Genomic DNA, 12316 nt, shown 5'->3' with positions numbered 1-12316 from the left:
TAATTGTCTAAAATTCAGTCTATTTTTAAGTTTTTTCTTGAATAGGGATACTGAAAATTGAGAATTTCCTACATTGAAGATGAAAGCCTCAGTTCAACAACACTTTTGAAAATATCTGTAACTGTTCTGCTGAGTCAGTGATGCATGGTAGATAAGGCCTCAGAACAAGAGGACTGTATAATCAGAATTATTTAAGCAAGTCACCGCAGAATCAATTGATTTAGCCATACGAGGTTGGAATGACAATCAAAAATGCTACTGTGTTATAGAAACAAGTGATTTATTCGGTAACTCAAGGTATACTTGAGTTATACTTACAGTTACTATTTTATGTGATTGACTCATTGAGATATTTATACAGTGAACAAAGCAGTTCTTTTCTCAGTAATCAAATCCAGAAAATTCTAGGTAATGAATTTTGTGAAACTACCTAATGAAACTGGCTAATACTGAGTGCTCTCTTTTCAAGCAGGTTAAATATTCTCGTGTGGACACGCACCCAAGGCTTTGCATGAAGGTAAAGTGATTTTCTTGTAAGTGATCTGTTTACTGCCTTTCTTTCTGTTAGCTATAAAAGAAGTAATTGCTGATATTCTTTAGCATTAACGTTTTGTTTCGTATCTCTAATGAAAGGAAGTAAGAATGAAGGAAATTTGAAAGAGTAAATTAAAAGGAGGTGCTTTGGAAGCGCAGGAGAAATGATATATGTGACACAAGTCAGATTGTGCCACCAGTTCTTTCTGCTTAAGAAAAGCAGAGAAAATGTTTTAGGTCATACACTGCAAACTCTAAAGCACGTGTTGAACTTAATGTGTAAAGTTTTCCACATTAAATATTTGATAATAAAAATGAATGATTGATGTGCTACACTTATTGGAGTACCTTTTATTGTTCTAGTTCACAAAAAATGCCACATAAAGTTAATCTAGGCATGTTATGGGTTTATTTTAGATTGCTTTTAAGTCAATGGAACTGCATGGTTCAGTAAAATTGTGCATGTGCATCAACGTCTGAAGAATTGGGGTTTAGTCCAGTCCAGTTTAAATCAGAGGTTAGAAGATACCACAGAGCATGAAAGCTGTGGATTTGCCTTCTGCCCTACTGGAATGCAGTGATCATCTCTAGTTGAACCTGCAGCCACAGATTCAAATTGAAAAATCAGTTTTCCTAACCGATTTCTCTGCTTTCAGTTTACAACCAAACTAGGCTCTTGGGTTAAATGTCCATTCGCTCATGGAAGATTCCCAGGTAAATAATTTTTTATTACATAATATTAAATTATGAAAGATACTTAAATCAGTTACTAGACATGAGCCTTCTCCATTAAAAAGCTTTGTCCATGGTAAAGTGTTCAAATCATTGTAGCTTGTAAATTATAGCAAAGAGATTTGACAGTTAGTTACTTCTGTAAGTCTCCAGTAGATCAAGTGCTTATCAGTATAAAAAGTAATTTGTTGAAATCAAGACAGTTACTTGCATGTTATTTACTGGCACTCAACTAATTAAAATGACTTTTATTTTAAGTATAGCAATTTTAAATATAATATATGGTCCTTGTACATCTAAAAATAAGTCTTTTTCCTTAACTATTAGCTTGGAAAATGAGAACTGCTGCAGTGGCAGAACAAGTACAAGTTTTCTTCACGTCCCGAACCAGAGCACAATTCTTAGTGCTTGTGTGTAACAGGACGCAGCTGGCCTCATGTGAATCTGTTGGGATGCGCCATTCAGTCTCTGTGGTTTGTATATATTATTTCTTAGACGTTGTAAGCCTTTTAAACATGTTTAAATGTATTCATTATTACTGCATTTATCGCTCTGCAGCCTGAATACATTAAAAAGCCCATGCATGTACATATTGGAACAATTACTGGAGCATATTTAAAGCATGTAGTTCTAATTCTGATCTCACTCTGAAGCAAGATATAAATAAGGATGTTGAAGTCAAATGAGTCACATCAAAGGAAGTGACTATTGAGTGGAACACCAATATTCTATTAACATCATTTTTGTGGTGTAGTATACGTATAGGGAATGTTACTGTTAACATTTTATATATGGGTCACTGATGCAGCAGACCTGGCACATCTTACGTCATGAAATGTAAGACTTAAAGCATAATTCCACAATTATCTTAAACCACTCTGAATCCCATGGCTGCCAAAACTAACTCGGCACACAAAAAGGTAAGTTTTCAGCCAAATTAGCTTTTTGATCCAACTGATTATGTGACTACACAGCTTCTTCTTCCAGCAAAAGTGGGGGGAGAGAGGGAAAAGCCTGTTTCAGGCAGTGCTACTCATGAAATGGGAGCCTCATTCCTCTTTTGCAACTAAGCCTGTATCTCATACATTTTCAGTGCAGCTCTGTGGCTTGCCCTTGCCCTTCAACCCTGCATGCCAGAGTTACCTTGTTGGCCTGACCTGTGATCTACTGAGAGGTACATCTGGAAAGTGGGGTCAAAGAGCAGAAGAGTGGCTATCGCATTGCTCTTCAAGTAGGAGAATATTAGAAATATTAGAATAGGTTCTAGGAGTTACTAGGAGTGCCAGGCTGATAGGAATCCTTCCAGTTCAGCAGCCAGCTCCTCAGTAGCCATATGACTGCCCCCAAATGTGTGCTCCTGTCACGTGCTCCATCTACCACATGTATGAGATGTCACACAATGGATATGGAGAAGTTGAGAAATCTCTGTGTTGTGATATCTGTGGTTATTCCTGCCTGTGTCCATTGACTTCGCTGTGCTTTAGGAGGGCTCAGGGAAGACAGGAGCATGCTGGAGCTCTTCCACATGTACTCTTTTTAGGATACATTCCAGCTGTACTTCTTACTTTGCCACTGTTTGCAGGTATGAGCTGCAACTGTGTGATGTTTTTCCAGTACCTGCAATGCTTTCAGTCTGCAAGGTGCACATACCAGGGGGTAGGTGGCAAGCAGACAGCCATAAATCAGCACTTCTTAAATTTCAAGGGATTGACAGTGAAAGCTGAATTCATTTTCTAATTTATCCTTTTAGGTTGTTATTACATCTCTGGCTCTGAGCTTAACAGAGAAGCTGTTAAAGCAGGGTTTCCCAACTCTGAGCTTACTTTGTTGTACGTGCTCAAGTGAACCATGCTAACTAGTACTGCAGGAGATTCCAGAGCTGAATAATCACTGAGAAAGAAGGCCTGGGAGAAAATAGCTCTCTTAACAAAGATCACAGAGGGCACTGGTGGCACTCGTAAGAATCTATCCTAATGGGGCAGGATATCCGGGGAAATGCTGTATTACTGGCAGAGATAGAGATCTGTATGGTAGAAGAGTTGTCAAACACTGTGTTCCGTGAACAGTGGTAACAGAGGCACTTCCTTTCAACTGGCTTTTTTCGGAATAAGATCTGTGCAATTTAGACCTTCTGGTTTTAGACGTTCCCTGTGTGAATAGGTAAGAAAATGGGAGAGCACGGAGAAGTCACAGCTAGGTTTTGTACTAGGTGTTCCATGAAGGGCACTGATGCATTTAGAAAACGCTCATTTTCTTCCCATTGGTACAAAACTGTTGTATCCTCTGCATGCTGTGACACAACGGGAGCCCACTTAAATTACATACAGTTCCTGTCCAACACCATGAGCAATATACACAAAGTTTTCATCATGACTTAACTGTGTGTTCCCAGAAACAGACGTTCTTTCTCTGCCTCGTAATCCCTATTCAGTAGTGTTGGAATAAGACCACATTAGCCTAGTTTACCCCAGATTTATGTAGGAGTTTTGCTGTATTAAGGAGAGCAGTGTTAGGATGCATAGTTATTAGTGGAGTAACTAACATGTTCTTTTGAGGACAAACCATAAACAATCACATTTTTAAGGGGCAGAACAATCATTGAGGACAATTCTACCCTAAGGCTGGACTTGTTCTCAGTGTACAATGTGATGGAAAATCCACAAGAAATGCAAATGAATGCTCTTTCCTTCAAGTTCATGTACACCAGAGAAAAGATGTGAAGATGCTCAGTGGCTAAAACGGGGCCAGCAGCCATGGGGGTGATGTCCTCCCTTATGATACTTGATAAAATGCTGGAACATCATCCCTCTTCCTGTGCTTCCCAAACTGTGCTTGGCAAAACTGCATCAGCTGCATATGGTCATTGAGACCCAGGGATAGCCTCTGAAAATAAATAACCTTCCATAATGAATACACTGTATTTTCTGAGGCTGTGGACCATGTAGCGTTATTGACAAATGAACCAAAGAGCTGGAGAGAGACAATACATTTTACTGTCCCAGGGTATGGAAAATAATAGTTTTCTACTTTGTTTTCATTAGGGGGACTCTGTATCAATTACTATGTCACGGGAAATGTGTGAGTCAACAATTTGCATTCAGGTATGTGTCTTGATTTTTGCCAGATGCGCTGTACAAACTAAACAAGTCATCAAAAAAGAAAGAAAGAAAACCAGCAGGCACTCTTGCAGCTTCCTTCTCCTAGCCAAATCTGATTACTCTGTAAATGAATTTGGCAAAGAGCATTATTTATAGCTCGATGTGCTGCCACCACCTCTTGTTGAGATGATATTAATTAACACAGAAGTTGCTCTCCTGATCTTGCTGCTTTGTCAGTGGCAGATAAAGGGATACCAGCAGGAAACTGTTAATCTTGTCTTGATATGTTCCTTTGTAATAAAAAGTTAGTCAAAAGATCCAAGTGAATAGCAGATGAATGTTTCAAAAACTGACATTAACTGGAAAAGGTTAGGCATATAGTAAGCAGCACAGTAAGTACATAGTATGCTAGAATTAGCACTCTTGAAAGCAGAGCTGATCAAACTATTTTTGACATTTTTGCACACTGTTTGCGTAACTGAACTTTATTAGACAATTGTAATAGAAAATGAACATGAAGCTGATATGTTTGATCCTACTCTGGAGTTCAGTGCTCTTGACAGATTGTGGGACAACAAACTGCCAGCTAGAGCTGCCAGGCCCCAGCAGCTGCCCTGAAAGGCCCTTGCCAGCTTCACCTTTTGCTCCTCCGAAGAAAGGTGCAAGATGAAAGTGAGCTTGACAAGAGCCTTCTGGGCAATGGGAGGCATTTTTCTTTCCCCAGTAAAAAAATAGATTTGATGGCAAAATTGATATTTTCCTGCGTAAATAGTCTATTGTGTAAAGAAGACATTATCCGACAGAATACACTTCTGCACAACAAATTTCTGATTAACTTTATCCTTTTTAACCCTAGAAGTGATTAGACTTGCTAAAGGTACGCTAGACCACTAGTGCCATTTATTTAAAAACATTAAAAATGCAGTCAGCTGAGTAAACAAATAAGGCAGTGCTCATTTTGTCAAGGCAAATATTCAGTAATAGTGTGCAGGAAGGGAATAAGGCATAATTCTTTCTTTTACAAGGGCTGGAGGACAGATGTAGATTATTCAGTTCCACTACAGATCTGTGATATCCACTGTGGTAAGTACTAATGATAACAAAAGAAAAATTAGATCTTGTCTGTGTAGAAGAGAGCATCTTGATTGAAATGTGTTTTTATTGGTAGACTGACAGAGGGGATTCATCTGATCACATATGGAGGCCTATATGTGAGCTTGATATGCTCAGCTTCCTTTATAGACAATGGACTCATATACCTAAAGTAGCTTTTAATTAGCTACTGCAAGGGCAGCTTGTATGGCTGGCTGTTTTCTCTGCTTCCTGGGTGAATTTTTCAGCCTTTGCCAAGGTCTGTGCCCCACACCTATATTTACCTTGCCGCGAGTACATGAGGTAACTGGTTAAAAACAATCCCTGGCAAGTAGGCGCACAGTGCTATCATTGCAGTGATTGCAGCACAGCCCTACTGTTAATTTTCCACCTCTGCAAATGGCACAGAAGTACTGTGAGGATGATTTCTATTATGATTTGAAATACATGCAGAGTAAACTGAGGCTTTTGGACTTCAGGTGAAGCACACAGCAGGGGTGGATTGATTAGCTTAAAACTAAGAAGTCTAAAAGCAGGAAAGCTGAGGGAAGGCACAATCTGAGCATTGCCAAAAAAATCCCCCCACCCAAACAATCTCCCCTCCCCCAGTTCATTGTAAACATGCCCATTCCTAGGACAGATTTTCTTTGTACTTTAAAAATACCTCACAGTTAACTATAGCTCAAGCTTTGAAAGCCCAATACTGAAAAAGAAGGGGCCTGAATTTGTAGTGTACTTGCAGTTCTCTGAGCAAGCGTCTTCATAATGGTAGTTCGGGTTTCCTATCTACTTAAAAACTCTTAACGAGCCCACTTAAGGTGAATCAGTTAAATACTCTGAGTGTTGTGAGTCATGTAGTCTGGATGTATTTGCCTTATTCATGTTTTCCATTCAACAAATGTGAAGGATATGACAAGTGCATAAAATAACGAAATGTTCTAGAGATGGCAATTTGGGAATCCCCCTCTGCCTAATAGTAGGAGTGAATGAGTCTGTACAGTAAATGAAAATCGTGAACGCTCAAACCTGAGTAAAGAACTTTTTGGGTGCGGTATTTGATTAAAATGTGGAACTTGTCACAGGTTTTTGTTCTGGTGAAATACGGAGATTCAGGAAAAAAAAAGAGAAACTGTGCATATCAAGAGCATCATAATTGTAATATGTGATCACTGTTTGTTCTATGAAGCCTTTTAGCCTCATGGTTTATGGCTTCTGCCCAACTGTATGTTTTTTGGATAATGCAATCCACATAAATGAGTGGATGATTCGCCCTCTGCCTGCTGGTGAGGAGGGGGTTTTTGAAGCTTCCCTCTGTAGCTGCTGGTACTGGTCATTGTCAAAGGTAAAGCACTGGATTAGGGGGTCCGGGTCATTGCTGTAATTCCTGTGTTCTTAATGACTCATTAGGGGCCATCAACCACTTGTTTCATGATGTATAAGATTTTGAATGTAACAGTAATAGCATTACTACTAAAGAGTTTCTTATTCTCAAATTCTTTTTTTCTATAACAAAAGACATTTTTCAAACATGAGCTTTTCAGAGTCAAGAGATAACGAAAGTTACTTAAAGGCCGTATCACTTAGAGTGATAATTCTTATACTGGGATATTATTATGATTATCCTTGAACATAAAATGTTAACAAATACGATCAACATGGGGTGAAGGGAATGTTAAATGTACGACTCATCCATGATTTCTGACAAATTGGATTATACAAAATGTCACAGTAAATGAGCACTAATCCTGTAATGGCGTAGTGAAAATATTTATTGCATATGTCTTTGTGAAACAGAAATTTTCATTGTTAAATATTACTGTTATTAAAAATATCATACAGCGGCAGTTTGCCCAAAAGAGCGGTAGTATGATTAACATGTATTTTATTCCTCAAAACCAGGATCCCAGAGATGACAGTATCTTTTATAAAAATCAGTGTAGCTAACCATCATGAAGCCTATTCTCTTTCCAAATGGAACAAAGGTTTTCTAGCATGTATAATGAATTATACTGTAATTCATTGTATTTTTCTAACGGTAGCTAGCTGTGCTTTGGAATCAGAATGACTTAACCTTATTTGCTCTAGAGAGGATGGAAATGAGAAAATCCTTGTTGTGTTTAATGTAGATACTCTGTAAAGAGTGTTCTTTTTAAATTTTATTTTTCCTTTGGCCAGTTTTCTAGATTCCGTGTAACGGAAGCAAACATTTTGAGGCATTATTTCAACTTTAAAAAAAAAGAAATGTATCTATTCTTAATGAACGAATAACTGGAATCAGTTAATATGAAAATAAATATATGAACCATAATGAAAAAGATGGCAACCTACATTTGAACTTGTTTCTTCAGGTTTTCACAGACAGACATACAGTGATGGAAGTCCAGCAAAGGCCATGATACACAGGTATCCAGCCACTCTCTTCAATATACAGTTAAAAGGTGTTCAGGAGTTGATAGAGTTGTTAATCCTGGAAATATATCATGACTCTCTCTAAAGAGGGGCAATATCTGAGTGAAATTAGCACGAGAATATCAGGTTCCTGTCTCTCTGCATTCCTTGTCCCCCTTGAAACCACCTCTTCCTTCTGTGCTCTTCCTCTTTCCGTATCGTACTGCAATGCAGTCTGGCATCAGAGGTAGTTGGACCTCTTTGCTGCAGAAGAAAGAGGATAAAGGAAGACAAACAACCAAAGGAAGTGAGAAGGTAGTGAAAGAACCTTCAAGAACCTGGGAACAATCTCAGCTTTGCTGAGCATGACATTCATATTATTAGCATCTACCTTGTGCTTCCTCTGTGGCATTTACAGGGAGATCTCAGTCCCCTCTGCCCTCTCACTCATTGGAGAAGTCTCCTCAGCTGTTCCAGTGCTTCCTTTCATTCTCATAGCCGTCTGCAAAACAGCAGTACTTAGGCTGTAAACAGATGAGATGGGCTACAGTAATTAGTGCAACAAACGGATATATGATTTGGTGGGACCCTGTGCTCTTCAAAGAGCTCTTCCTTTAAGGGCACCCCGTCAGAGGCAACCTGGAACACTGGCTATTTTACAGCATATGGTGTGATTTGTCATGTCCATCTCACGCCATGTGACACTAGTGGAGAAGATGTTGCACCTGAAATTTGCTCCAGAGAGAGCAGAGATACTCTGAGAAGCCCTTCTCCAAAGATGGGATAAAAAAATGCAGCCTTGAAGAAATCATGCACAGGTTTCCCACCTTTGGTTGGGAAAGTTGAGAAGGTGCTTCCATCTTTGATTTGAGGCAGTCCTTGCCTCTTTCCCTTGTCAGAAGATACCATTCAGGATGAGGTATGTTGTTTTTGTTCATTTGTTGATGTCTGTATTGCTTGGACTGCAACAGTTGAGTCTGAAAGCTGTACATAAATGATTAGATTTGTTATTAATCCCAACCATATATGAACGCAATGAACTCTTTTTCCACTTGAGAAAAAAGCCAATCCTCTCTCATTTTCTGTAGAATGAAGAGTGTGCATTCCTTGCCCTGAAGATGGATACAGGTGAATTTACCAAAACATTTTCAAGGTCCTTAGTATCTCTTCAACATCAAGTTGTCCTTTGGTGTGACTTACAAAGCCTGTGTAAGTGGTCTTCTCTCATGTTAACAGTTTCTGCTAACTACTGTGGGATTATTCTCATGAGTGAAAAATTTAGCAAGTTAAGCCTATTTTAACACCTTCAGCAGAAGCTCGATTATGATTCCTCATTTCCCAGTATTTCAAAAACAAGACATGCCTTAGATCATGTAGCTAGAGGATCAGGTTTGCATTTCCCTTCTAAATTAATGTTTTATATATAATGTGCTATAAATGGGCACTTTCCTAGTACCTTGTGTATCTACAGAATGACAATTTCAGATTTTCTTATTTGTAACCTTCCTTTTTAAAACATAAGCAAAAGTTGTTGGGGAATAAAGAACAGAGGAAAATTTTTTTCAGCTTTGTTACGTTATCCTACTTTGTAATTTCCTTTGTTTTCTCGTGCCGTTCTGATGACCTCACTGTGAGAGACTGTTATTCCTGAAATCTATCTAACAACTGCCTTTTGTGTTGTTTGCATTTGTATTTGACTTGGAAATAACCTTCCTATTTGTCTGAGGAGGAACATGTCTTTGGTCTGATAGCTACTTAAATCTGTCATGTGGAAATTCAGCCTAGAAGGAAAGTGTTTAATGGAAAGAATTTAATTTTTTTTGTTAGTATTTATACTCAACAATTGAGGACAATATTACACACTGTACTGATTATCAAGCATTTGGCCTTTATTTCACTGAATGCCCCTTTCAACCATCCCTACTTCCTGTTGTGTAACAAGAAAATAAAGTCAACTAAAAGATGAATAATGACAAATCCTGAAACCATGTGGAATTGCTCATGTGGGATCAAGGAGGGGAGTGAAGATCTGGAACAAGAAGCTGATCAATAAAAAATTGTTTCCATCTGAATGTGTTTTTTATTTTAAGATTTTCAAAGAGCAATTTACAAAAGAAAACTATGGTGTAAAAGACATATCTGCAGTGCTGAAAACTTGTTTTTTGAGAGGCCCTGCAGAGGAGAAATGCTGCCTGGCTCCTTTGATATTAAAGCTTCTATGTGTGACATGCATATATGTTAGATATATCCCTATTCCATTTAGTGCTACAGCTCCAAAAACAGAGGTGGCCAGGTAGCCTTCTTAAACCATTTAGTTATTTGAAAGTGGAGAACTTTGGTTGTGAAACAGAAGATCTACTCAGACATCTGCTTTTCTTTTAATTTTCTCCAGAATGCAGCCAGAAACAAGACAATCAGCTGAGAGAGCATCGTAACATTATTCTCTTCAGCATTCTCCAGTGGAAAAGCCTTTTATGTAGGAAGGGTTGATTTGTATGGTGTGCCTCTTTTGGCAGTGAAATCTTAAGAAGATCAATTTTTTGACTCTGTCCACGGACCGAAAATATATTGTGAATTATATATGTGTGGCAGGATCTGAACAAAGCACCACCTCCAATGACAAGTTCATAGAAGGTCCTGAAGCAACAGAACCTGTAGGGAAGGTTGCTGGATGCTTTCGGTGATAAGATCCTGTTTCAGCTGCACAGACGCAAATCTATTCGAGTGCATCTAGTTTGCTTATTGGCGGCAACAACAGAAATACCAAAAATGAGTGAGATCGATGGTCCTGATCACCTTGGTGCTGTTCTACAGGGAAGCCTGCATCGTGAGCTTAGCAGACATGTCACTTAAATTAACTGTCTGAAAGTTAAGTGTTCATTCAAAGGTAGCTGTCTAGGCAATGTTTGCAAACAATTCCTAACAGAATTTCCATACTTCTGCCTGTTTGCATTTGTATAGTGAGGAAATTGCTGGTAGTTTTCCAGTTAACTCCCAACCTGATCCTTAGAGTCCTATTTATAACATACTAATATATATAACAAAACATATATATATATATAATATAAATATATATAACTATAACATTCAGGTAAGCACTGCCTCTTCTGATCACAAACTTCCTGCTCCATCTGACAGTTGCTCTTCCTGCTCTTTCAAACAGTGATTGAACTACCCTATAGATCTGATGCCCTGCAAGGAGTTCCATTCAGATGGTGCCTTCTCTAGAAGAATTAGGATTTTGCATTACTAAGCTGCCAGGCACTTGTGTCCTTTAACATTACAGATGCAAAAAAAAAGTTTTTTTTTCTTTTTCAGAAGGCATTTTAAACATTGGTAGTTCAAGTCACAAGCCTGAAAGGAGCAGGCACGAGAACCTTTTTCATTTCTAAAAGTATTCATTTGACTTTGCCGACCACTGAAATGTTTTCTTTTTTCTTACCCAAACTATGCAATAGTTTTACAATACTGACCAAACCACACGTAAACATGGTGTAATAACAGCCAAATCCCCTATGTGATTGCCTATAGACTTGGCTAATCCTGCAGTGTCTTCATTTCTTTTGTTGATTGAAATTCCCTTCTTACTGATTGTGGACCCAGCTTGAATGCCCTGTTCTGAGACAACTCACAGTTATTTGGTTTCCGTTTCATTTGGGCATGCTTACTATTATCACAGAGCATCAATGTTCCAGTTCTTCCAAGATATTAGCATATACCAGGATGTCACTGAGGTATAACAAAAGGGCTGATGGATGCTTTGTAATCTTTTCAAAAGACTTTCAGTTGTGTCCAGTGCATTGCAAAAACCTGAAAATATCATTTTAAGTTACGGCATTAATTAAAGCTGTTTTCCTTCACTTATTTAGGCATTTATTTGCAGTTGCCACACCGTGCTGGGTCTGGTGTGGTAAAGCAGATTGATCCAGATGCAATATCTTTCATGTCTTTTATTTGTGGTAGTGGCTACATTTCCTTTAAAGCAAGTTATAGTTGAGAAGCATGCTTGAATTGCAACATCCTAATGAGTAACTGTATATTCACTGAGCCATAGTAACAGCTACAGCAGATCCAATCTGGTGCTCTGCAGGCTATGTGTACCTGACCCATCTCCTTTCTGGCCTTCTGATAAACTGCTTCAGAGAAATAAATAGGCAGATAAATAATGGCTACTTTTGTAGGGTTTGTTTTCTGCTGATTTCACTCTTTGAACTGCAAGGTCAGGCATATGCCAGCCAGCACAAGTGAAGCAGCCTCAGTATGGGGGAATGGAAGAGGGCTGCTCCTGTTAGCTCCCTGCATAGCAGGTTGACCGAACTGTAATGTAACATGACAACCTGATCACGTACCTGTTCTTAGCAAACAGAAGAAAATATATTTGCTTCAACTAACTGCAGAAAGTTTCAGTGAGCAAGTCCCTCCTTGCTTTTATACCAGGTAAGCACACAGAAACACCCTATTTCCAGCTAACC

General features: G+C 38.7%; 1 protein-coding gene across 4 annotated transcripts in view; it reads left to right on the top strand.

Annotated features, from left to right (window-relative positions):
* The window catches only part of IL17REL (interleukin 17 receptor E like), a 47933-nt gene extending 38055 nt beyond the window's left edge, over nucleotides 1-9878 (top strand). For 2 of the 4 annotated variants that reach the window (XM_068931140.1, XM_068931142.1), the window contains 7 exons: nucleotides 470-517; nucleotides 1191-1248; nucleotides 1594-1739; nucleotides 4308-4367; nucleotides 5390-5447; nucleotides 7805-7859; nucleotides 8933-9878. In XM_068931140.1, the coding sequence (XP_068787241.1) occupies nucleotides 470-517; nucleotides 1191-1248; nucleotides 1594-1739; nucleotides 4308-4367; nucleotides 5390-5447; nucleotides 7805-7859; nucleotides 8933-8960 (453 nt within the window). In that variant the 3' untranslated portion in view covers nucleotides 8961-9878. Of the gene's footprint in view, nucleotides 1-469; nucleotides 518-1190; nucleotides 1249-1593; nucleotides 1740-2359; nucleotides 2441-4307; nucleotides 4368-5389; nucleotides 5448-7804; nucleotides 7860-8932 lie in introns of those variants that run through there. The other 2 variants (XM_068931141.1, XR_011138830.1) reach the window with 2 other exon arrangements.
* The last annotated feature ends 2438 nt before the right edge of the window (nucleotides 9879-12316 follow it).

The sequence above is a fragment of the Struthio camelus genome, chromosome 1 (assembly GCF_040807025.1).
Source record: "Struthio camelus isolate bStrCam1 chromosome 1, bStrCam1.hap1, whole genome shotgun sequence".
NCBI classification, from domain to species: domain Eukaryota; kingdom Metazoa; phylum Chordata; class Aves; order Struthioniformes; family Struthionidae; genus Struthio; species Struthio camelus.
The sequence above is the reverse complement of the archived record's forward strand: the minus strand, read 5'-3'. Positions and strand labels throughout refer to the sequence as shown.